This window comes from Takifugu rubripes, chromosome 1, assembly GCF_901000725.2.
Source record: "Takifugu rubripes chromosome 1, fTakRub1.2, whole genome shotgun sequence".
Taxonomy (NCBI): domain Eukaryota; kingdom Metazoa; phylum Chordata; class Actinopteri; order Tetraodontiformes; family Tetraodontidae; genus Takifugu; species Takifugu rubripes.
Genome location: NC_042285.1, coordinates 23,216,540 through 23,243,446, shown reverse-complemented (window position 1 = coordinate 23,243,446; position 26,907 = coordinate 23,216,540). Strand labels below are relative to the sequence as shown.

At 46.3% G+C, this 26,907-nt stretch overlaps 1 protein-coding gene across 13 annotated transcripts in view; it reads right to left on the bottom strand.

Annotated features, from left to right (window-relative positions):
- The window catches only part of stxbp5l (syntaxin binding protein 5L), a 69,737-nt gene extending 49,501 nt beyond the window's left edge, over nt 1-20,236 (bottom strand). For all 13 annotated transcript variants that reach the window (XM_029843122.1, XM_029843131.1, XM_029843124.1 and 10 more), the window contains exons 1-2: nt 19,320-20,236; nt 8,627-8,724 (exon numbers count right to left, since the gene is read on the bottom strand). In XM_029843122.1, coding sequence (XP_029698982.1) covers nt 8,627-8,724; nt 19,320-19,487 — 266 coding nt within the window. In that variant the 5' untranslated portion in view covers nt 19,488-20,236. The remainder of the gene's footprint in view (nt 1-8,626; nt 8,725-19,319) is intronic.
- Between the last annotated feature and the right edge of the window lie 6,671 nt (nt 20,237-26,907).

The window sequence follows — 26,907 nt, the reverse complement described above, 5'->3', positions numbered from 1 at the left end:
CCCAAACACCGAGGTGAGAAATAAAATTAACAAGGGAGGCAGCTGGCGCCGGCGAGGCCCTTTGGCGAGGGTCTGTTGTTTTGATGATAGGCAGGGCGAATTAATGAGATATGATGCGGCGCCGCGCCGCCTCACCTTGCTGCGTGGATGACGGTCACGATGCGTTCGCTGTGCTCGCCAGGGACGAACGTTCGTGTCGCTCCCCGCCAGACGCCACAAGCAACGGCGTGCTCAGAAACCCGTGCACACAATACATCCCATGATGCCGTGAGGTTTTTTTAGATCAATTCTAGGACCTGTTAGTGTGCACGGGCCCGTGCGCTGGGGCGCAGGGATCACGTGGCGCCTTATTGCGTTTAGCTGTGAGACCCGTAATTTCTTCTTGATGTCCGTCATTGTGTTTGTTTCCTTTATCTGATAAATGAAACAGATGGTCACGTGCAACTGGCCTGTCCACATTAGACGTTTGGGGCTACGTTTCCATGGCAACCTCACAACACCAGGCCCAATTCTGGCCAGTTTTGAGGTGGGACATTGGACAAATTCCGACTGAAACAACAACAGCAACATTTCAGCAGGTTGTTATTAGACATCCCCCCCCCCCGTACAAAATGATGAATTTTCCTTTTTCAATTTTCAAAAACAGAAGAAAAATCCTGGAAACGCTTGACTCACTGTCGCCGTTCGCGTAGTTTAACAGCGACGAGTCTGACGGGCCCTTCAAATTTGATTGACTTCTTGAAAGGGAGAATTGTTCAAACGCGCTCCCTCATTATCCTGCCCGAGTGTTCCTGACTTTAGTGGCGGAACGCAGACACGGATCTAACCGGCTGCATCCTCCGCCGCGCTGCAACACGCACTCTTCCGTGTGACATCACCGGAGGCTGATAGAAAAGCAGCGCGGCTCTTTGTCTCTTATCTGTCACGCAGCCTCACGAGTGCCAGCATCCTTTTATCCCTACACTCGTCCTCCCCGCTGAGACAGAGACAGCTATACATTGTGCGCTAGTTTGAATGTGACGGTAGTGACAAAAGCGCATGTATACATTCAACACATGCACACAGAATGTGGAGAAAGTGACAGCGGCCCCGGTACCAATAGACCAAATTCTATAATTCAGAGGGATGTATGAGCAGATCTGATTAAATACTTATTTGCAGTGTTTTTGGGCTGCAAAGATGGAGAATTTCTGTGCATTACAGTGAAATAAAGCAGTCAGACTCCAGCTGAATTCAACAGAGAATCAGGCTACGATGCACAAAGACCCAATAACGATGACGACGGAGGTACAGCGAAGTCAAGGTCACAGACAGACTCCGTGCAGCAGGATGTGCTCACACATTTTAAGGTAGATGAGCTAAGGTAGCACCGTCTACATTGTCAGCACATTACAGCCATTAATGCTACTCGCACAGTTACAGAGTTACATGCTGAGAAAAGTCTTTGCAGTCAACTTTCAGCTGAGGATGCAGCTGAGCATCGATCAGCGTCGCCCCGGATACACGACCTGCAGCCGTTCGTCTGCTCAGAGGAAAATAGAGAGTAGAAGTCTCGACTTTACAAGTACGTACAGGCTAGACGTGCACGTTAGCGATGCGGATCAATTAGCAACTCAACTCATATTAACTGTTGTCATCTACAGATGGGGGATGGTGAGCAGCCCCTTAATGATTCTATATGCCAATAAATTTACTTAAATTTGCATGTTTTACTATAAAATAAATCCAGCAGATCCTGTTTGGAGTTACAGATCAATATATGCTAATACTGTTAGCATGCTGTAGCGCTCAAAAGCTGCTGGGTGACGGTAAAATAGAGAGAAAGCAGAAAAAAGCCTTTTTTTCCCTGTTTCCTTGACAGAAGTCAAGCACTGTTTGCAATAATAGCAATGAAGGAGAGTTTATGTGGAGCGATGCAAACAAAAGCATAGATGATTCTATTTTGTAGCCGTCACTGATTTAGCCCGTGGATCTGCCATGGATAATTGCAGCTTGACTGTGCTGCACTCCAATTAGAGTGCAGATGGTCCTCAGACAGGCTGGTGAAAGGAAAATGCTGTCACACGACACGCCAGCGAAAGAGCCATTTGCTTTGGAACCCGGGATGTGTTTTCCATCAGGCGCCGTCCGCCGCCATCCAGCTATCCGCGGCTGAAATTTGGGGGTGTTTTCGCTCCAGCGTCTGACTCTGGGCTGGTTCCAGCCACCTGTTGTGGCTGCAGAAGCCTGTCCTCGTGCACACGTGCCACCACAGATGCAGCCCAACCACGCCGATGTTTTCTGCCTTCCTGTTGTTTTTGTCTAAAACGCCTCGCTGACGGGTACGCTTGAGTCCGCCGAATTTGGCAAATGGTGAAGCGCACGTGTGATATTTGTCCAGAAGACCATGGTGTGGGCATGTCGGAGCGCACGTAGCGCTGCGAGCCCGAGGGTCGATGAGCAACAAATCGGAGCCAGTTTTAGGTTGTTTTAGGTCGCTGGGGCTCCAACTTTTCTTTTCCTTTGTGCTTTTCTCCTGACTTCTTTCTGCCATTAATCTCACGTTACAGTAATCTGAGAAGCTTCCAGCGACCTTTGTGTTGTAAAGGTCAGCAGGCTAACAGCATCTGATAGAAGCAAAGGTCAGTCAGCCCTTTCTCGTGTGCAGCCGTGTTTCTCTGAATCCAAATCAGTTTTATTTCCTCCTCCATCTTCCCACTGATGTCAATGTTACTTTTCCCAGTCTTGTTGATGTTCCATCAGAGGAAGAACAGAACTCGATTGTTCAATCCCTGCCGGCACCGCAGGTGGTCCTCGCGCAAGTGACTTAATATCATTTTTTTTTAAATCACTGCTTCATTCTGTAGAGTAAATCTGGCTTTTCAACACGTCTGTGTGAGACTCTCGGTTCTCTGAAGAAGCGAGACGATGCATCATTTGGCCACCAGTTCACAACCTCCACCAGTGGCATTTACTATATTATTCCCAGTGCTGCTATTAATAGGCACCTGACCTTTAATTCCTCAACTACATTAGCATCCCTAGCAGAGTAGAAGAAAGGCCAACAGAGGAAATAAACACAGGGATACGTGTTCAAATCCAGTATATAACAAGTGTCAGATAAACTAGCTAAAAATCAGACAGGGAGAGTCGGGAGACGGGAATAACTTGTCCAGCCATTCCATCTTCCTAACCACGTTTACTTCTTCACTAGCTATACTATCGAGCCACTGGGGGCGCTATAGTCTCCTCCAGCAGGCAGTGGGTGAGAACGACCCCTGACCCTGGATAAACGCATCACACCCTCCAAATCTCCATATCTTCACTTCCACAATTAAGATGGAGGTTGATTCAGCGGACATAAATCATTTATTGTCTAGATGCAGCGAACGGCCATGAAAGTAGGACAGATTCTGGATATCTGGCCCTGGGCAAGAAAAAAACCTGAAAAAGAGCATCAGCACGTCAGTATGTTTAACACCGAGGGGGCTACAGACAAAATGAACACAGTCGCCCTCTGAAGCTAATGACCAACATTAGCGCAACGATCCACCGTCCTGACTCCCACCGCTTCTCCTCAATCAACCGACCTTTTTTCCAGCACATTTTCACCAAATCATAGTTTTATTTCAGACGTTCAGAATCAATCACCGAGAAAATTTATCAGCTGATTATCTGCTCGGCTAATGTGAAGGCAAAACAGCAGAGAGCTGCAGGGAGGAGAGCAAAATGGAGATTTGGGCGTTTAAATTAGTTGTTTCTTCTTTGCTTAGTAAAAAATACCCAGCAAGGGGGCGTGGCCTTACCGACGTACGACATATCGCAGCCACACCAGAGAGAGAGAGACAGAGACAGAGACAGAGACAGAGACAGAGACAGAGAGAGAGACAGAGAGAGACAGAGAGAGAGACAGAGAGAGTTTAGAGCAATTCAAGCAAAAACAATCACAAATTACAGCAATTAATCCCAGCAAAACAGGGTATTAAAGGATGCATGAGGAAGCATGAAGATAGTTGGGAGCTCCGGCATCTTCTCCGAGTCCTCTGGAGCCGTTTGTGTAATCTGGAGCGATTTGAATAACACAGCATCACCACGTGCACGTGAGCACGCAGAACCACACACAAACAGCTTAATGAAAGACAGAAATACAACCGGACCGCATATCCATGCCACCGAGACTTCAGAGCAGATATCTGTCTTCAGAATGAAAGCGTGTGTGCGCGCGCGCACATGCATGGGTGTGTGAGTGAGTGAATCAGTACATAAAATTGCACATGACATGAGCTGTACTCAAGGCCAGGGGAAGTGAACTGCATAAATCACATCAGCAAGACAGACAACGTTCTAAAAAGGGAGGAGTGAGGTTGACACACCGGTGGGGGGGCCTGGGGTGGGGGGTGGGGGGGTTGTTTGTGTCGTCTCACCGATGCCACAGCAGAAATGAGAAGGTAGAGGGAGCATTTAAAGGTATCTGGGGCATCTTTCATGTGTTGGGTTTAAAACTAGCTCTTTAGCTAATCTGATCAAGCGGACAATTGCGAACTAGCTGGAAATTTGGCTCTAATCCCATCAAAGGTGCCGTCGTAAATGCTCAGCGTAGCACAATTTCATCTAATTTTATTTACATGGTATCTGTCAGGAGAGAAACCTAGAGCCCGGCTCCCCAACACGCAACAGTTCAGGGGGAAAAAGTACCTTTTAACAGGAAGAAACCTCGAGCAGGACCGGGCTCATATGTTTCCTGTAGGTTTTGTTCTCTGCGATCTTTAAATATAAATCATTTCCAATGAGGTCTTATTTAGAAATATACACTTAATAAAAAACAGTTACATCATGTACACACAATGGCCTGGTTACCGAATTAAATACTAAGCAAAGCTCACTTAAATAATTAAAGATTTATTCGCTTTTTAATTGAAAGCTAATTTTACACGCGTATCTGGATGGTTAATTTGAGTTAATGCTGTCTTCACAAGCTAATCCTCGTGCAATCAAATTGCTATGATTGGTTGCTATATATAGGCTTCTTATATATGGAATCCATCTTCCCTGGCTGTTTGACCTCACCAGGACTGATGGAAGCATGACTGGATTAGAGAAATGAGACAGAAATCCTCAGCCAGGATGTTCATTATTCATCCGTGATGTAAGCATATATGGCGAAGCTAACGAGGTCAAATTTTCATCAGAGGGGTGCATTAGCAAAAGGCCTGTTAAATATACACCTAATTACAAGCAGAAACATGTAATCCTGAACCCAAATAAACGCACCTGGAGGTTGAGGCAGGTTGCGTTGGAAGGCCTGAGCTGAGTTTGTGTCGGCGGTAAAAGATTGTCCTGAATCGCAGCTCTGTGGGTGATAAAACACCCCTGATTTTGATCTGCGGAGCATCTGATGACGCTACTGACCAGACAGTCATCAAGCTAGTGGGCCCGTGACAGTGTGACAGCGACGAATGCCTAATTGATGACTGTTTACCAACATGTAGGGCTGGATGATAACCACTAGGTTATCTGTTGCCCCATCAGTGTCGGCCGACTGTCGCGCTGCCACGTGTGCTTTGTTGCTAATTTTAACAAGTGAGACGGCCGGCTGTTGCACGTCCCAGTGAAACAAATGTTTAGCTTGATTTGTATTTGCCGAGCTTCTACACGACTGGGTCGGACTTCAGTATCAGAACAAAGACGAGTTTTCCACCATCTGCAGACAGTCTGATGTCAGTGCGAGTGAACCGCCTCCAACAGGCACTCAGCAGCATTTGGTGCCTTGCTAAAGGGAACCACTGCTGCAGCAATGTTCCACCACCTCTCCTGCTACCAGCCCTTTTTCCAGTTTTTGATCTGCGGCTGGGACTCGGACCAGAAACCCTCCAGCTCCAAGCCCAGTGTGCTGTAGGTGGTTCGTTACCGCTGTAATTATGTTAGCAGTTGCGCTAATCGTGTGAATGGAACAAAGCAGATCAAATCCCAGAGTTTGACCAAAACATACACTTTTGGCGTGTGAACAGACGGATTATGGACTAATCCATTTATCAGGAGTAGTTTTATTTACTTAATCACCTTGTAACCAGGCAGAAAAAGATCTTCAGATCTACAGTAGCCTCTTTAGGCTGAGCTGTGCTAAATTCCGACAGCTGGAAACTGTGTTGGCATAAGAAGTCAGGATGGGCATTCCCAATGTTTATGTTTCACACTATCATGGCTCCACCACGCACGCACGCAGGCACCGTGCCGGAGGCTAATGCAATCTAACGCAATAGCTCTGCCATAAACGGGCCCTCGTGAAGGTTCTAATATACAGTATAACTGTTTCAGAGACTCAACTCGATAATGAGAGGACATTACCCAGTTGCCTAATAAAGTAGAAACCAAAGACAGACAAATTCCTGAGTCTCTATTTGCCTCACATGGTCAGATGCTCAGACCACATCTGCTGCTGTACAGGCGCACGAATAGAATCAATACAGTGGAACAAATAAGTCTCTCAATCGGATACTGAGGCGGGAATTGTCTGAATCCTCAAAAATGAGCGGCCAGAGCTTTGCTGTTTCATGGTCAAAACATTCTTGGATAAAAGTCAATGGAATCAAAGTGAACAAAGAAAGAAGAAGCTTCTGCTCCTCTCCTTCCTCCTGGTTGGCTCCACGGCTGCATATTTAAACTCCCCTCTGATCTTGACTGTTATGAGAAGTGACTGTCTATCAGACTCCGGACGATCCTATTACGTGTACAATTTACTGAAATTGCATCTACTTTCACTGCATCAACACACAAAGTGACACATAAAAAGATTACCGCGTGCGCGCACATGAATGCATCTGTACGTGCGCGCTGCACAGAGACACATGTAACACTGACGCAGGTACAATCTACATATAGATGCACTCGCAGCGATCCCAGACAATATCCAGCTCAAAAATAGCCGGGACACACACCCATACACCCTCCGTCTCTGCGCTACTTGCACTGAATAAACCGATTCTCAGCATATTGCACCCGTGCAGGAGGAGGGTGGGGGGGGGTGGGGGGGTTTGGGAGCCCACTGCAGAGTGCCACATTGCCAAGCCGCTGCGCCAAACCAGATGACATCGTCACTGCACCATTCACCATTGCAGGACCTGCCCAATTGTGACTTCACTGGACAGGAAACGCTGAACATGTCGACCAGCTGGAGGCCGTTTTTGAGTCTTGAATTGTTTGTGGACAGTGAGGAAGGAGCCATATTGAAGAGCTCAGAGATGCCTCGTGTTGGTCTTTCACAGTCTGCAGCAGAAGCCGTTAGCCTGACGCACCCTCAAATAACTCTCATGATTGCAGGGAATTTGATTCGATTATTTCTCCATTTCAATACAAAACATTCGCTCTACTTCATCCCATTTTCTCAATAATATTAAAGTCATCTGTATTGTTTTGTGTATATATAGACAAAGGCCTCCATGCCACGCTGGAAGAGGCCCCGCCCACCTGACCAAGTACTGGAACGATGATGTCATCTGACTGTTTAACCACAAGCTCTGAACACCTTGAGGTTAATATTTCTGTCACATGGCGATATTTGAGGAGGAGGTCTGGCAGAAGCACGTGTGGTCAGTCACAGTGGAAAAACAGGAAGCTGCTGTTTACAGGAAGCAGCACCCCAGGAGAGCCCAGGGCAGAAGTATCCCCGGGTGGGTATTTATGAGGAGCACGAGCAGCACACCGCAAAAGGCCGAACTATTTAAGATGATCATCACATTTATGGAACGCACCCTGGAAAGGAAGGGAGGTAACATCATGGAGATGGACCATGACACCAGATGAAAGGTTGAGGTTCAAAGCCTCGGGAGGACAAAAGAAAGCAACATTCAGTGAGGCTGTGAAGGACAATGGATGGTTGAATGAAATAAAAGAAATAAAGGGGGGAAGTGTCCTCTAGACAGGAGGCGGTGGAAGGTGAGGGAAGTGCATTTGAAAGCTTGAAACTGAGGAGGGGGGGGGGGGCTGCAGGAGAGAGACTGTGACTGGCCACAAAGGAGGAGACGAGAGTGTGTGCTGCATGTCAATACAAATACTAAGTCAGTCAAGGGCTTCCATCCAGGTAAAAGCCTCATTGTCAGCCAGGCATTCATTACAGCAACAGACAGAAACAGATTCCAGGGAGGGAAGAGTAAAGAGTATCAAACAGCCACGTTGGCTTCTGCTTATCATCTAATCAACTCTCAATTCAGATCAAACGCCACGTGCACCGGTCACGTCCCTCCCCGTCCCTCCATTTACCACCCAGCGGGTCCCTGAAGGCACCCTGAGAACCAAAGTATTGATGAGGAAGTGGACTCCTACCTGGCTCCCGCGTCCCCCGTCTTCCCGAGGCTGACCCTGGAGATGGGCTAGTTGACAGCTCTCGTGACATGAAAACTCACCATGTGAATTGGTCTTATGGGTGGGGGCAGGGGCATTTAGAGATGGGGGGGTTGTAGTAGGAGGAGACACTGTAACACAACATGTTTCAGTTGTGTATAAAACATCATATTCCTTCTAAACGCGTTGCAACATTGTAGGAGGGGTAATAAGAGCAGCTCTAAACAGTTATTTCTAACAGTTCTTTTGCTCTCTGCTGCGGCTCCACAAACAGGACGGAGCGAGTGAACGAGTGAGGGTGAAAGGATACATCCGTATGCCGCCGGATCTGGAGCCGATGGCCAGGATCTTCTGCACGGGGTCGAAAGCCAAAGAGGTGGGCTGGTAGGGGAAACCATGACGCACCGTCTGCGGAGGAAGGAGAAGAAGAAGAAGAAGTGCATTTTATTTTGTTTCACTTTCATTTACGGGGCTCTTTCATTAGGACAGGGGGTCACTGTCCTCGCCGTGCACGCACGGGGGTGAATTAGCGATGAGTCATGAGTTCCCGGCTCTTCCTGCTTCTCTCCCACTGGGAATGCAGCTGTCTCATTTAGTAAAAACGCAATATCAGGTTTTTATGAAAATGGCCCTTTGAGTTCGCCCAAGAAGTGATTTTGAAATGAGCATTTTAATAATTGAAGCAAGGTTTTTTTTTCCTGCAATAAATGGCGATTCCATGTGTCTGCAGTGGTAACGGGACAGTATGTCGAGTCTGTTTGCATGATCCTGCTCAGCAAAGCATGAAAATTTGATGTAGATGGACAGAAAATTCTTTTTTTGTAGAAACACATTCCTACTTGCTTGTGCCCATTTATCAATAGAAGGAAACTTTCTGAAAGCAGGTTTCTTTCAGTAAACATGCCGATTCATATTGCGGACACCGTCGCAAGGTCAACATTCTTTTCTTCATGAGAGTTCAGGACGTATAATTACAAGGCAGAATAGAGCAATTGAATTGATTTGAGAGTCGCTCCAACATTCATATGCCAAGGTCTGATGAGGCAAAACAGCACTTTGAAGTGCAGCACATCCACTGCAGCTGTGTGCCATTAGGCACGCTGAATTTCCCAGCAGTGCCTCGCTTACAGTTGCGTGCTCGGGGGTTTGTAGGAGACAAAGACTTTACCAGGGCTGAAATGAAACCTTACAACGATTAAACCCTTTTTTACCGGCAAACTGCTGGGAGAGAAATGACTGTTGTGAGCTGTGCTACAATGACATGCATAATAAAACCCCACATTATAAATATTGAAAAAAGACCTTCTGGCTTTAACTTTCTCTCTATCTGCACACTCTTAAATTGTGTCTACAAGCCTGTGCAAGAGTATGAAATCCTCTGTGTGTCTGTTCAGCTTGAGTGTAAAAAGAAGAAGCGCACCTTCATTTCTGGAGCAGCGTAGCGTAGGTAGCCCCACCGTTTCAGAAAATATTGAAAATCTAATCATCAGTGTGAAAATGATCAAAAGAGAAATGGATTTAAGAGTGTTGCAGTGCTGCGGATGCAGTGGCGGATGAGGCAGCAGTTAGAGCATTAATGATACTCTGATAACTCCGTTTTCCAAGCCTTTCAATAACAGCGTCAACATTTTGGTTGATGCCGTTATTGATTTGGATGGGTTGATTTCCACCCTCACTAACGCACGGTGTCAGATGTGAGGCACCTGTGTGCGTCACGTCACGCATCAGTCTACGTGAGAAAGTCAGCAGACCCAAAAATGCAGCTGCGGACAGACCGTGAACGCGTCATGAATGAAAGACCTGCCCAGATGCACAAAAATTCACATGTTCATCCATCAGGTCTTGCCACGAGACCTCTGTAGCCCAGCTCTGGTGCACGGTTGCTGGGATACAGCCGAGCCACACCAATATATACATGAGAGCTGAAAAGTGGATGGAAAACACTTTTCCTCGGGTGAATCTTAGAGCTTCTCATATATATTTTAAGGCAAAAGTCCATTTTTCCCCCTTCCGGGCACGGAAAGGGCTCTCTCCCCATTAGCTTCTCCATATAGGCCAGATTGATCCTATACATACCTCAGCCAGTCATGATTCTGTTGAGAGAGCTCCACGTTCTTTTACTTATTCACTATTACAGCATAGAAGTGACTCAGCACTATTCAAAGGTCTTTACACGGCTGTCCGCCTGATATCAAAACACCCCAAAAGCAGGAGAAAATAACCACGAGTCCACCGGTGAATTCAATATATACTTTTTATAACCACAGTTTGACAGCGGATTGTTAACTTGCTGAACCTGTTCCATGGCTGCCAGAGGCTGCATGACATCAGCTCTCCATCCACCACCTCCCCGTTTCTTCCCTACTGCTGTGCTGTTCCCTCCTCTACCGGCTGTGATGATGAAACGCCATGCAGACATGCTCCAGAACCCATTACCAACTCGTACAACCACACTCTCCTTTTCTCTCAAACACATCAGCTGCAAAACTGGTCTAAACCCCCGATGCTATAAATAGCAACGAGCTCCAATATCTGTCACCACCTCCGAACGGTGCAGCTGCTGTACACCGACTGTCTGCAAACACACAGAGGAAATCTACAGTTTACTGCACCTTACTGAAGCTCAGGGCATCTCACATTTGATTCTTAAATAGACAACAGATCCGGCCACATTTTTAAAACATCGGAATTAACTTGCTGTTGTCACGCTGAAGGAAGCGTTTATTGATCCTGCAGGACTCCAAGTCTTTGTCTTCTTCAATAACACACACAGCTCGCTGCAAGCTTTTAGGGAATGCATTTGAGTTAGCATGAGCAGATGACTGATGGACTCTACATCCTGACCTTTCTGGTGCTTTGATATCGGATACATGTACCCACACAAAAACTGAAACAGAAGCACCGACGGGCAGTAAATAATGCACATTTTAGCCCAGAACAGCATCTTTACTCTCTTCCTTTAGAGGTGTACCACTGCAGCTGGCCTAAGTCTCACAACACAAAACCCCAAAAGGTTTTAAGTGTCACAAAAAGGACCAAAAAGCAAAACTGTTCACTAACTGATTTGTGTTTGTGTGACCTGAGCGCTGAGCCTGTAATAAGACTAAAAGCAAAGGCCACACCCTCGCAGGAATTCATAATTTCTGGATCAACATGAGCGATGGAAAGTTGTGGCCATTAGAAGCTATGATTTGTCTGCACGGACGTTAAAAATTTGCATCACACATCACCTGTGTGCATACAAATGACTAATCTTATCACCTTTTTAGCAGCTGTCTCCGTAGGCAAAATGTCAAGGTGTGAGACAGCGGAGCGGCGAAATGTGAAGTCTTCCCTCCGTGATTTCACTTTCCATTTAGGCTTCTTAGAGTCTGGGTGCCCATCAATGCAAACAGGGACGTGCACGGCTTCTCCTACCAGCGTTTGAAGCAGAATATTTTGAGGTTGCTCTAAAATTCTTTTGATCTGCATGGGAAAGGCCCACAATTGGTGTGAAAAACAGGCAAATAATGTGGGTAGATTAGAGGAAAGAAGCGGGAATGAGGGAAACAAGTGGAGAAAGTCGGTGGTTACACAACCCAGCAATTCTGTTGTAAATGAGTGGCTTTTTAAGTCTGTTTTTGACTTTTCAGCAACGTTAAAAACACAAAAAAACATGTTTTCCATTGATGTGCGCTCAAACTTACATGTCCAAGAACATTCATATAAAATTGTATTCAATCATTGGACATAATTTCATGGGGATGGATGACAAGGAAAAAGCGGAGAGGAAAGTATAAGTAATAAAATGGTTTCATAATCCTGGTGTCTGATAGAGACAACTTTAAAGGTCATAAACATGTCAATAATTACCCACCAGCCCACCAGTTTTAATTTTAGAAGGAACTGTCAGTGAAATATTTGGTCATTTTTATTACTTCAACTCAATATTTAACCTCCAACAGAGCCGTCTGGGATAATTGTGCATTTATTAAATGTGGGCATTTGATGCTTTCATTTAAACATTTAAACTAGAAAGAGCTCTTTTGAAGACTTTGTTTAATTGATTTATTACATTCTACTTTGTGAGAAACATCACGCTCACTGCTGAGAGCTTTTCCATCCACACTGAAAAAAACCCAATGTAATTGGTAACCTGTACTCTCTTGCCATAAACCCGATAATAGATATTAACAAAAGCAATTAGAATGTGCACTCAAATGGAGGAAAAAAGAGGAAAAACAACCAAAATGCTTCACTGAGAGTTGGGTTAAATTCCGCAGACATGATTGCTTGGCACCAAATGGCACAAAGACTCAGTAACGGGCTCATGAAATTCATGGAGAGCCGTAGTTTCTGGTGTCTGACCGTGTGTCTGCATTAGTCTGTGTGTGAGCTGCAGAGTAACTGCAGTCATAGCAGCAGTGGATGCTTGTACATGAAGTTCTGAATGGAGGTTCTACATCTATCAGGGGGACACGGGAACAGTTTCAGCAGGTGGTGAAATGTTCCGCTGCAGCTTTCAACACAATCTAAAGGTTCAGATGTGACTGTTGGTAATGATGTGTCCTCAGATAAAAGTGTGGGCTTAACAGACACTTATTCTGCTATTAATAGTGCTATTACACGAGTGCACGGCGTCCCTGTGTGTATGTGGAGGAGGCGACTGTCCGCCGGGATGCTGTGTTGTGCTTTCGTGGGGTCAGAAACAGTTATGTGTGGCTCTGCCGTGGATGCGGGTTAACCCTTTAGCCGCACCAGCAGCTGTGTCAGTAAATCAGCCACAGCTTCAGAATCCAGCCTCGGGCTTAGGTGGAAAGAGCGCAGTCACGCGCTGCTACCCACAACAGCGTAATGCAACATGTCCCCGGGTTCCCTCATGGGAGCCCACCTTCAGATATGGTGGATTTTCACTGTGGTGCCTTTTTTTTCCCACATATCACCTGCATTTCTCAGTCAAGAAGCCACAGTATCATGAGAATCTTTGGTGTATTGTGTTGACCCTAACATGGGCGCCTTTGTTAGTCTTGCCAGTCCAGGTGTGGACATATAGATTAGACTGAAATCTCTAAATTAGAGATGCGAGGGTGGACCAGGTGACCTGTCTCAGCTGGTGAATGTTGGGGAAAGCACCAAGGACAACTAGGTTCACAGAAGACCAAAGAATGAGTGTTGTAGATAGATGTGAACATGGGTAAAGGCAGTGTGCGCGACTGAATTCAGTGTGGAAAGCAACAAAGTGAAAATAACAAATTATACATTTTGTTACGGAAGAAATAAACATAAAAACATGACATTGCCGCTGAGTGAAGGAGCCGCATAAAGCTTGTTGTCTCCATTTTCAAGGATATGGCAGGAAGTAATAAAAGCATTTAAAAAAGTGCTTTACTTTTTTTAAATTTAGCAAACCTTAGCTCTCACATCTCGGATAAATCTGGTAAATACCGAGTAGCTGCTGTTAAACAAGCGTTATGGAAAAGAGCTCTTAGCTTAGCCATGAAGAGAGAAAAGAAACTCATGTTGGTTTAAAGTGCTTTGCAGCGATGACACCGGTCCTGGTTGCGTTTACTCCAGCAGTCGAGTGGACAGAAAGGTGGCGAAAAGCAAGAAAGTGGTTCCACAAGCGCCCAACTGACAAACAAGCAGGAAAGGACGACGGTGGCAGCAAGGACGTCCTGCACTAACGTTAGGTCACGGTGACAAATAAAGCCTGTGTATCTAACGGGTTTTTTTGTCCGCGCCGCAGCTTGTAACTCGAATTCCGTGTGTGGCGTGAAATTGGCGAAAGCGAGCAGAGGCGGGCCTCAAACGTACAGCTGGCAAAAGAGAAAGTGCAGCGTGAAGATGAAGGTTTAAGTGTGAAAGTGAGGAAAGGTCACATGTTCCCCCGTTTCCTCCTCTTCTGTCTTCTGACAGGCAGAAATATTGGCAGGAATATTATCTTATTGTTGAATCTACTCTACTAATTTAGACCATTTGCAAAGCATCTCTGCCCATTTACAGTATTTATTGGCCTTTACATGCAATCAGCGGCGAGTTAATGCTGCGGGTCAACAGGGGTTTAACGGCACATGATTGATTTCCGCCGTGTTCCTTCACTCCTTCCTTTAATATTGATGCAGCTCCGGAGGCGCTGATGGGAAAACACAATCAAATTCATTTGTGGCTGGAGCTTTCACGGAAACTTTCCTTTCTTTCCTTTCATAAATCATGAACGACTGTGGTGCTTTCCTCAACAAGCACGACAGAATAACTCAGTCGCGAGGCGAAATAAAATCAAAATTTGTGCAGCACCGTCTGTTGGGGGGGGGGTGGGATGGGGACGGGGGGGCAGGAAGAGTTTTCTTTTTGCCTTTTTTATTTTCCAGTATTTCCACACACACCACCTACAGGCACTGCAGCACGACTGATAAAAGAGCGTCTGTCACGGCCGGAGCTGAATAGAAGAAACAAAACAAGCCAAATACCTTCTTTTGTGGCGTAACGACGCCTTTTATTCACATCAGTTCCGAACTGAATTAATGAGACGCTGACTCAACAAGCGTCGTTATTTGTGGCGTTTTGCTGAACGTCTCCCATGGCCTCCCCCTCGTCGCCCCCTCCCCGCCTGACATCAGCTCCTCCTTAATTGATCCCACACTGTGGCTTCTGACAGGCGGTTGACACGCGGTAATGTGAGACTAGCTGGAAGTGAACCCACTGAATCATCACACCCGTGGAGCGACCTCACCGGGCTTCTGGTGAGGAAGTCAGGCGACGTCATCCTCACCAGCCCGCCTGTCTGCCTGCCTGCCTGTCTGCCTGTCTGCCTGCCCGTCTGCCTGTCTGCCTGCCCGCCTGTCTGTCTGTCTGTCTGTCTGTCTGTCTGTCTGTCTGTCTGTCTGTCTGTCTGTCTGTCTGCCTGCCCGCCCGCCCGCCCGCCCGCCCGGCCGTCTGTCTGTCTGTCTGTCTGTCTGTCTGTCTGTCTGTCTGTCTGCCTGTCTGCCTGCCTGTCTATCTGTCTGCCTGCCTGCCTGTCTGTCTGTCTGCCTGTCTGCCTGCCTGTCTGCCTGCCTGTCTATCTGTCTGCCTGCCTGCCTGTCTGTGCCCCAACTGCAACAATCCAAAAATGACATCAGCAAATGGGACTTTTACCACAAACTACAGTCATGATTCAATTTTCTTAACAATAACTTGAAAAGGAGACTGCAGTCATTATGGGCCAGATATTAGATTACTTTAATCTGATTATGTCCCCCCCCCCCCCCCCCCCCCCAGGTCTGTTTTAACAAAAATATATTAAGTAAGAGAGATTAATTTAATTTGGTTTTATTGTTATGGCGGGAAGAGCAATTCATTTAAGATGCTTTACAGAAGCCAGGAGAGGAGAGGAGAGGAGAGGAGAGGAGAGGAGAGGAGAGGAGAGGAGAGGAGAGGAGAGGAGAGGAGGCCATATGGTCCACTATGCATTCGTCAGTTGTTCCTGACCCCTAGATTTTTACTTACTATTACCATAAAATGCTAAATTAAATCATCCTATCCAAATAAAACAGAATATTCTGCATCAAACTAATGACAGGAAGACAAGCATCCCATCCAACACTGAGAGAAGATAAGAAGAGGAGGAAAAGAAAGAGAGAGTGTTTGTATGCAGCCTCGCCCAGGTGTGCTCAGGTGGGCATAGAGCCGGTATGAATTCAAAATAGGAGTAAATGAGAGAAACAAAAACATGAGAGTGCATCTGGACAGGAGTAAACCCCAGAGCAGAACCTCAGTGAACATCAGTCCTCCTCAGCTATGAGAACGTTAGTTGCCATGACAGAATTATCGTGCAGCATTGAGCAGTCTGACAGAGACGCTCACATTAATGGATTTCTAAGTGACAGCCCCTTAACAGAAATGGAAATTGTCACTTCCCATTAATTGAAATACTATAAATGCACTTGAGAAAGGTGAGGAGGTAAAAATGGCACACTGAATATGAGCGGATTCATCCAGGCTGAAGACGTCTGGAATGCAAATGGAGCCACTGTGAGAGTGATGATTAGCTTTAACATCTGGCCGTTCCAGCTGTGAGTTTTTCTTCCTGCGTGTACGGTGTCAGTTTACTTCAGTTCCATTCTGCTTTTTACCGCTTAAAATTGGATATGTTGAATTTTGCTGCTGATTTTTTTTACTGCTCCATAATGGAGGCAAATTACTGTATTTTCTGAAAGTTTATAACAATAACTGTGACTATGAGAGATTTCTGCTGGCTACTCAAGGTGACCCCTGAGTGAGTCGTTCTAATCCCAACATGTGTGTTGGGATATAAAGGAAATATACTCCCTTTGTGGCTGGAGTTCATCTATACTTTTAGAGCAGAATAAGTAACTTTAACACCACATTGAGTCTTTGCAAACATTACTGCTGTTAAAATCTATGTTATTTACTGCACACTGTTATTAGTAAAGGCTAAAAACATCTACAATAAGTCTCAGACTGGAAATATCTGTGGAGAAACCTGTACGTTGTCGCCACAGGTGTCCACAAAGTCGTACACCATAATAATAAATGCATTGTCGTGCAGTAAACCTACTTGCTCACTCCTTCATGCTGTGTTTTAAAAAGCTAATTTGCATCAAACAAAGCAATAATCAACCTTAACTGTCTGATATATTCCACATCGCCGCTCATCCAGGTGTCTGAAGGGAGACTTCAGAGCGCCTGGTGCTCTGTGGTCCACCTCCACTCAGGAGTGCTCCACCAGTCAGACATCTGGAGACAGCGCCATTACGATGTCAGCAGCCATGTTTACTTACAGCGTGCAGAGCACTCAGACTGGGCACATGTTTGACGAAGCACGCTCCGCTGCACCAGTAGCTTGTAACAGTCACACGAACCACCCCCCCCCCCCACCCCCCCCACCCCCCCGCCTCTGATCAGGGGTCTGTTTGCGTACCACAGCTTTAATGTCTGAGAGATTCTGAGGAGTAACACAGGTCATCTGCATTCTGTGCGTGCCCAAGCTCTCCATTCCAGCAGTCTGAGACCATCACCAGGGAGAGGGTGTTAGTACAGTGAGTGATTTACGTGCACGCTCGAAGGTCTGGCTGTCCTGCCTCTTCCTGTTTCACTGTATCAGCACACTCACTCACTCATGCACGCGTGCTACCTGTCACAGAAGCACCGAGCGGCTCCTGCAACAAAGTGAGCTTGATGTGCACCTTTGCACACAAGCACGGGCGCCGCTTAAAAAAAAAAAGAAACGTTTGCCATGTTTTTTAATGGCGACGCTCTTCAATGAAACCTTGGCAACAAATCTTGAGACAACTTTAGAGCTTTTTAAAATATAGTTTTGGTGGTTTTGTGCATTTAAAGTATACAGATGAGATGGTGGTGATGTAATGTTTGCTTGAAGATGTTATCGCCCATCAAAAACAGATCTGCTAATGCTAACCCGCCGGGCAGCGTGTGCTCTCTGCTTAACGAGCGCCGATGCCGACCCAAAAGAGGAAAGAACGAAACCTTTGCTTTCCTCCAGATATCTTTCATTAAATGAAAAAGTGGTGAGGTGAGGAGTGCAGAGTAATGTTTGGTTACACAAATATTCGATGCATCTTCCCACACGGAGCAGCCGTGGCTAACTTTCCAGTGAAGTTAGCTACAGTGAAGAAGCCAAATCCTCCCACACGTTCTGTAGCACACAGACCCAGGAATCTGTTTTTAACAAGGATAACCTCACTGAGCAATATTGGGAGCAAAGCTTTGGGAACAAACCATTTGCTAATTTAATCAACTTACTGAATTAATTTATCTGTTATTGAGCAATCCAGGGTACTTCCTCTCAGCCAGAGAGCAATTAATGTATAGTGTATACATCATTTATTAATTGGATAAAGGTCACAGAAGATAATCAATTTCTGTGCGCCTTGTCATCATCGTTTCCAGCTGCCTCCTATCTAAAAATACCAAGTTTATTGCTTAAATTTCACACATCTTTTCTTCTGTTTCACATTAGCGGGTTCTTCTTGGCTACGATCACACGCCTCAGAATAGCTGTGCTGAGGTGATCGTGATTAGATTGTTTCACACTTAATTAATGAAGATGTATCTCCTCTGTCAGACACTCCCTCGCACCCACAGAAACGGGAGCGCACGCCTGCTTCCACGAGGCTTTTCCGGTCTAAAACAGAGTCCTGCACGGGACCATGGCTGTTCTTTTCCAGCACTTTCTTCCTGTCTGCCTCCCTCGCTCCTGCAGCATCCTTTTCAGTTTGTGAATTAACTCCCCCCCCCCCTTCTTGTTGCTGCCCCCACTCTGCCTGTTAATAATACACTGTATTTCTGTGCAGAACCCATTTTCTGTTGGCCTCTACATGAATTATTGACCGCCTTATCCAAAAATGTACGTTTTTCCCCAAAGCCCGCCGAGCAACCGTTGCTGTCTGTCCCCCCACATTAAAAAATGGGGGATGCAACGGCGACAGAGGCGGCTATAAATACCACCCTCCACCCAACCAGCACATCAGCTGAGGACAGTATACTGCAGGCTCCTTCCGCTGGCTTGGCTGTGCACTTTTTCTTTTTTTTTACGCAAGCCAGGGACACCAGTTATGTCACCGTCCCTACACTAGTCGTGCCTGCGAGCTTTGCTGATGCGTCGAGGATAGCTGCTATTGCATTCATCGGCTTTTGTTTATGTCGTGAATGCGCGCGCGCGCGTGTGTAGGCTACCGCAGCCTGTGCAGCCTGCTGACGAGAGGTTGCAAATTCACGGCGCACACGAGTGAGAAGCTTAAGTGTGCCCAAAACCACACATGCGCGCACCCGCCAATTCCATCCGCGAGAGCTGCTGTAATGGAAAATCTATCTCTGGTGGTGCTTTTAGTTGTTTTGGAAAATGATCTACCTGTCTAGTGATAGCAGGGAACAGTGAGTTATCCAACTTTCTCCCCAAACAGGCCAGTGGACGCTGCCACTAAACTCGCCCCGAGTTCAACTTTTACGCAAAGATCCAAATGAACTCATCCGCAAGGCGCGTCGGCGTGCTTTTGTCCACCCACCTTGCACAACTGAAAGTTTTCCGACACTAGCGTCTCCTGGATGTCGATCTCCTTGGGGGTTGGTGCCGCGGTGGGAGTTCCCGCCGCGCTGCCACACGATGGAGATCCCACGGTCCCTCCGGGGGAGGACGTGGTTAATCCGTCCAACACCTTACGAAACTTCTTCATTTCTCCGGGCCGCTCTTGTGTGTGCTCGGGTTGATGGGCGGGAAGCAAAAGGCGCCTCTGTCTTCTCGGGCTTCCCAGAGTTTGCGACCTCCTTTCGGATGCAGGACCCTGACTCGTCAACGCCTCTGGAAAACGAAATCGTCGCCTCCCAGAAGAAGGATATTGCACACACGCTCTCTTTTAGGTGCAATTTAAAAAGTCACAGAGGCACCTCATCTTGCTGTCTAGCTGCTGCCCACAAAATGCAAACGAATGCGTCTAAGTCAGGCTGATGTGAGGATTACAGCCCGCGTTGCAGATGCAGATAGGTCATGTCAGAACATGCACGGGCGGCCACTGATCATCAACTTCATCTTCCCCCTGTAACCTAAAGTGGAATCCACTCCCGGGTTTGCAGAGAAATGCGACGTCTGGACATAATCTGTCAACTAAGCAGCGATGTTTCGTAGCAGTCAGTCCACTCTGCACTTTCACAGCATGCTCTTTGCTGGAAACAGAAAAACAAGGAGGGGGGAGAAATCAACCTGAAGACGCAGAGACAATGCAGTTAAAACGCGGCTTGACTCCACGCTCGGGCCGGGGGGAGAAAAACAACTCAACCGTGGAGGAGAAAGCAGGGCAGCAAACAGGGAGAGGAGCTCGGTGCCGTGGACCGTTGGATCTGGAGATGGAGGCTTTTCTTGTAAAATCATCCAGTTGTGCGTAAGAGTCGCCTCCCTGCAGTCCAGAGGCAGGAGACGGGGGGCTGTCCAGGGTGCTGAAAATCATAAGCGGCAAGCCCCGCCCACCGGGCACCGGCCCCGCCCCACTCCTCCCCCCTCGCCGCTGATTGGCCGAAGGCTGTAAATCAAATAGTGAATGACGAAGGAACAGAAGCTGGGAAACGAGATAATGGCTCAGCCAAAATGAAGTCAACAGGAATTCATCATCGCTGCTGCGAAACGGAGGGCTGAGAGAAGAAGGAGCAGTCATTTTGGAATTTTGATGGGAGCAACTGGAACGCTGATGGGATGTGGTGTTTGTTTCCACGTCCAGCACCAGCAGTTACTTCTGTTGTCTAAGGTGGACAAATGTGGTGGCTAGTCTCTCTGCAGGGTAGCATATGTTTTCACTGATTTGGCAAATGAATGATTATGATTACCTGTGATGTCATCATATTATATTTTGCTAGGAAAAACAAAGTCCAGCTGATCCTACATCAATGTTTGGAAAGAGATGACGGAAGCATCTGCTTGGAAATTCTATTCAACACAACATAAAAATCACATTTTCTTGTAGAGAAATGTACGTTCAAATCACATGTCCTCATAGCGTAGATGCGTTTAAATAAATGGAAAATTTTGTAGTGTATTTTCTTAACAAAGAAAACAAAGGGAAACTCAAAACATGCCTTTTTCCTATCCACATGCACACTTAATAAAGAGATTAAACCCAGAGCTGAGCTGGGATGGATCATGAATGAGTGTGTCTGTTAGGAAAATGTTGGTTATTAGGAACACAGAGTGATTATATATAAACCCAGATCCCAAATTACAGTGTTTACAAGCAAAGCCATAAAGTATAATTATCTCATTTGAATGTTCAGGACCAGTGATATTGCATAAGAGCTTACATCACCAGCCTCTCCCCCTGGCGATACTTGTTATGGAGTCAGAGCGTGGCACACACGGTCTGTTTCTCCTTCACTCCAGTCTGAGATAAGGAGATAAAAAAAGGCGACGCTCTGCGGTTCGGGTTTGTTAAAGTCCAGAGTCATGCCTTGCAGACGCGAGGAGCCTTGTTTGAGAAGTGTGCAGCCTTCCAGATCCTGCTGCCTGTTAAATCTTGGATCCTTGTTTCATCATTTCAATTTTCCACATAAAGTTATGAAGTCTATCCTGTGTTGAAGTAGGAGATACCACTATACTTGCACCATCTGTAACCTTGGGGAGTGGAGGACTATATATTGGCAGATATTAGACAGAACGCCTGACATAGGAATGGAAGAATCAATAGGTCATTAATTAGAGCAATGATATTGGATTATTGGCAGCTACAACACAGCCAATATTGAGCAATTTACTCACAAAATGGAAAAAGTGTCATTCTTTATCCTTCAATCAGGGTTTCCCCTAATGTAGGAGAATAAGTCACTGAGAAATGATGTAGATATGAAGTGCACTGGTTGTGTTGGATCAGCTCCTGGTATTCCAACCAAAGCAAACAAGTGCAGAGATCTGTCCAGCTCAGCAGCAGGGAAAGAGGAAGGAGCTCACTCTCAGGTTAGGGAATAGGGGCACTGGGAGAACTGGAGCTTCAGGAACGTTGGCGGCCATGTGAATCCTACTGTTTCACCCCCATTTTAATGATTTGAACTAATTTAAACCCAACTAATGAGAAGACAAATACAGGAACATACGTCAGTTTTATAGAAATGATACAGATGATGGAATTAAAGGTTTTAGTGGCGGGCATTTTTGGTCTTCACGCTGAGGTTTTAATAAAATAACAGCTTTGTTCATGTAATGCAGCCGACGGGGAGTTCCAGATGCTTTTGTCAGGGATGGAAATGACGTGTAGCGTTATCTTTGTGGATGCTAGCAGGATCCCATTTGGAGCTAGCAGGTTTAATGGTTGTGTCATGAAGCACATTTGTAAATATTGATGTTGCTTCGGGGGTTAAATCTGCATTTTCAGCGTTCAATCACCCCGCGGTGAGCCGACAGCGCTAACCCCTGCCACACCACGCTGTTCACCATTTATCTCACACATGGTAAATGGCTCATCGGTCCCCTGGCATCGATGTTTCACGCAAAGATACTGAGTGTCTTCTATACGCTTCCATATTCCATTATAGAACTTCTCAGAATATTGCAGTTCACGCTTTCACAGCTCACAATTTGTTCTTTACCAGCTCACTTCCTGCCTTTGATAGCTGCATGTGTTATTAATTTCAGCTTCAATTAAGTGTGACCTCTCCGCGTCTTTGCGTCTGCCGGAGATAGCTCACTCCGCTGCCGGCGGACTTGTCACGTTTCAAATTGATCAGACTTCCTCCCTCAGCCTCCCTCATCTGAACGTCCTCTCAGAGAATCCCGGGCCGACTCCTCTGCTCCGTAACCATGGTAACCACATCAGCATCATTGTGAAGTCGGATAATGGAATGATAGCTGGGTGGTTAAACTCACTTCAAAGAGTAGTTAAAAAGAGCAGTTAATAGGAAGGGGGGTCAAAATGGTCGACAGGGTAAACATCCGGAATGATTTAAAGAACTTTAAAAGTGATAAACCGACAAACACGAAAGAGACATGATGAGGAAATAACACGTGGAGTTAATCTGCAGAGAAAAATGTAGAATGTGATGAGATGATGAGAGCAGAAGAAAATAAAGTCTGGCTATAGTCTGAAATGAATGTATGGAGTCCCCTGTTCAGGTGATAAGGGACCTTACAAGATGAGATGTTTCATTACTGAACAAGGCCGAGAGCCTGAGAGATGAATACGAGCTGACACTTAAAGGCAAAAACCCAACAGGGAAGCAGAAAAGGGAGCTTTAACACTTTATTACAACCTTCCTCATTACACCAGACTCAGAAATCCTGCATCACGGGGGACCTTTACGGTGGCCGGAACTGTCCATTCAAAGCAATGGCCAGCGACTTCTGTAATTACAGTTTAGTGAATAGTCAGCGGTGAGTAGAAAAGGAGGGGGTGTTTACATCTGCGCAGCCGGTTTCCAGCAAAATACGCATCTGCATAAAGCTCCGATTTAAATGGTTCAGTTACGTCAGACATTTGTTACAGGGTGTCAAAGATGGCTGCAGGGGAGACAGAGTCCTATATTTAACTAACAACCGGCAGCAAATCAAACCCCGACAGTTTCCAGCACATCGAACCACACGTGTGTGATGCCAATTACCACAACCTCCAGCTTTTAACGCCCAGTTCTCAACAGACGCCTTCGCTTGTTTTCATTTAACAATCACTAAAGTGTGTATATGTAATGCAAGCTTTGCTGTCAGAGCGTAAGCATCTTCTAAAAGCACTCCAATCTCTTGGCCAGTGAAAGCACGCTCCTGCCTTGAATATTTCATCGGCAGCACTGACCTTCAGTTCATGTTTGATTCACAGGTTGGTTCTTTAAATTATTGATGCATTAACCTGTGCGACGGATTTGATGTTGTGGTCGTCGGAGCGGGTTCCTGCAGGTCATCAGAGAACTTTGGAGCAGAGCGGAGTGCTTTCACGCCGTCTCCGGGTTAGTTTTCTGTGCTCACATCCCTCACAAGAAGGTGGGAATGTTCATCACTCACCTTCCAGGTGGAGAAATCTAGGAAGGGCCTGCACCCCGAAGCTGTTGGACTCCCAAGATCCCCAGAATCCAGTTGACTCCAAAGAAAAAGGGGGGGGGGTTGGTGGAATTTTAAAATCCCTGCGGTTTTCTGCTGGAAATTTCAGCTGAATTATTCATCCCTGAAATTATTATTCCAATTAATGCCTATTCAACGTGGGTCTGGCTGCATTTTACCGAGCATCTTATACGGTTCAGCAGCCTGACTCAGCAGATCTGCCGTGTGGGCGTCGGCATGAAACAGCCCTGATTACCATGTCCTCACTCGCCGTTCCTATTGTTCACCCTGTCAGGAAAACGCTGTTTGTCTTCATTGTGAATACATTTGTTTGGGACTCACTCACCCGCAGCGACCATTTCAGTCTTTTTCCAGACCCGTTGTGACCGAAACATTCACGTCACCCCCCCCCCCCCCCCCCCCCCCCCCCCCCCCACCACCTCTGAGCTGTTTGCATAGCTCACCCACCACCGTTGAGGCGCCTCGGGCCAGTTAATACCTGCCAGGTTCTACGGCAACGAAAATAAACCGACTTACGTGAATTAAACTGCAGGTGATCATGTGCAGGCGAAGGAAGTGACCGTGAGGGCCTGAAAATGCAAAACTCACTCACTAATTTCCACAAATACTGTTCAGAAATGCACAATGGGATCATTTGTGATGAAGCACGAGGCAACATCTGCTTTCCGGTTTTACTTTCTTGAGTTCTTGAGAGATAAGTGAAGGAGTTTTCCTTTTAATAGGAACGTGATGTGCGGCTACTCACCGCCCGCGGAGAAGAAAAAGGCTTTAGTGCAAGAGAGAGAGTGGGCGTCACAATGAGCCCGGCACCACTTCAGCTTAACTCTCAAGCGACACAAGTAGCGATCTTTAGTCCTGCTGCCGGGCGTTCGGTGGCAAATAGCTGCCCCCATGCCTCAGATATTCAGCCCTTTCATATCGGACTGGGGAGTAAACAGAACCATGTGCTGCAGCGTCGGGCACCGGTGCTGCAAGTATTTCCTGGTATCGATCCGCTCTTTCTGAACCGGGTGGATCAATAGTGCAGATGCAGACCTCCAAAATGGGCAACAGTGGAATCTTTTGCCTCATTCGGTGTCACTTCCTGTCAGGACTTTGGAGGAGCGGTTGCTTCTTTTATTCCTTCTGCCTTGTGTCTAAAAGCTGTGGAGTCTGAGGCTGAGAAGCAAGATGCCAAAAAGGAGCCTCTTTTTGTTTATAGCCATAAAATCATTAATTCCACACGTGAAACGCAGGGATGTGATTGGCAAAAGAGAAATCCTCGTGCATTAGGATATGATGATGAGTGAAACTGTCAGGTGACTTTGTTGGCTGGAAAAAAAAAACAAATCCAATAACCACAAATGACTCCATGAAATGCCACCTTAGTTCTAGTGTGTTCTGTAAAAAGCTGTTGTTCTGTGCGTCTGAAAGACTGGAAGGAAGCAAGTGTTTTTATTTTACGACCCTGACTGATGGGCTTCGATGGTAAACCTGATTATCGTGCATGCGACGGTGCTAAAACGACTGTTGGTGCATCGATCCTGCGGATAATAGAGGTTTTTTCACAGCTTTTTACTGCAGACACACAAGCTGTACCAACTAGCTGTGCCATGCATACAATACAGAAGGAAAATTGGTCTTTCAGGCTCCAGGGAAAATCAGTTTTGGCAACACAACAATGGGCCCAGCATGGGCAAAAGGACAGTGGGGATCACTGCTCTGGCCTACTTCTGCCTGTGTGCTAGCTATAGGACATGCTCTTTGAAGGATGGGGTTTTATTTTAAATTAATAGAAATGAGGTAGCGTTTTAAAATTACAATGAATGGAAACAAGATGCCATCCAGAATGACCCTCATGGAGACACTTATGACGTCAAATCAGTTGGATTCGGTGGCGTTGTTGGGATACAATAACACCCGGATCACATTTACTGAGGGCTGTACTTCAATAAATCTTTTAGTGTTGCAGACACAAAGAAAAAACCCACAGTGCTTTATAAAACAGGAATGCAGCTGTGGGACGGTAATATTAAAACACGTTGCACAAGCTGACGAGGCCTCGTGACGTTTTTCCCACAAACTTCAGCTTTAAAATATCTCCATTAGAGTCGATGCATGATATTAGATATTAATAAAGGATATTATATTGAAGGATATATTGAAGGATATTAGATGCATGAATAGCCGAGCTGTTTGTCAGCACTTAGCTAATGTCGCGTCCCAGAGGGCTCAGAACGGCCGTACGGTCGTCTGGTGATGCAGGTCCGTCTCCAGGAGCATCGGGGCACCGGGGCTGCGAGCAACGACCCGGTCGATTCGTGCCGGGTTGAGGGGTCAGTGCTGGTTAGAGGACCGTTGTCACTTATGGAGTTAAGGGTTCATTTTTCTGTTCTTGATGAATTCACTGAGGGTAGATGTTTCTTTCATTATGAAAATGCACTTCTTCATTCCAGATGTTTTGAAGAAAATGCTATTTTCAGTAACAACACTCCATAAAGCCTCCTGCGCCACTTTGGGATGAGTACTTGAGACAACTGGGAAATAAAGTCTGCTCTCACCAGCGGCTCCAGCAGGCAAAGAAAACATTCCTTTTCCTTCTATGACACAGTATAAACCAATAAAGATTGATCTATTTGTGCATAGGAAACCAAGCAAATTTGATGAATAAGAAAAGCAGATCGGGGCAATAATTTCACACCTATTACATGTTTCGTGTTAATAAATGTGGAGCAGATTTGGGTGCTTCACTTTGATGGCAGGACAGATTGCTGATGTTTATGCAGTGCACTGGATGTGCAAGACTTCACCAGAGCTTAAAGCGGGTCAATTTGTGGGGGTGTGGGGGGGTCACATGCTCTCAATTCCACCACAGTGGCTGGATTTAGAGCAAATCAGCCCGCAGTTGGAGATGAAGACGCATTCAGAAAACTCCTATCAGGAGTCGTCCTTTCAGACCAGTCGGCTGCGACTGTTGCTGAATCATTGCTAAGTCGCTCTTTAACGGGCTGGAATGAACGCAGTAACCAAGAGGGGCTTTCCTGACGTGCTCCGAAGTTGCATTTTGCCAGGAGACGCCGATGAGACATTTG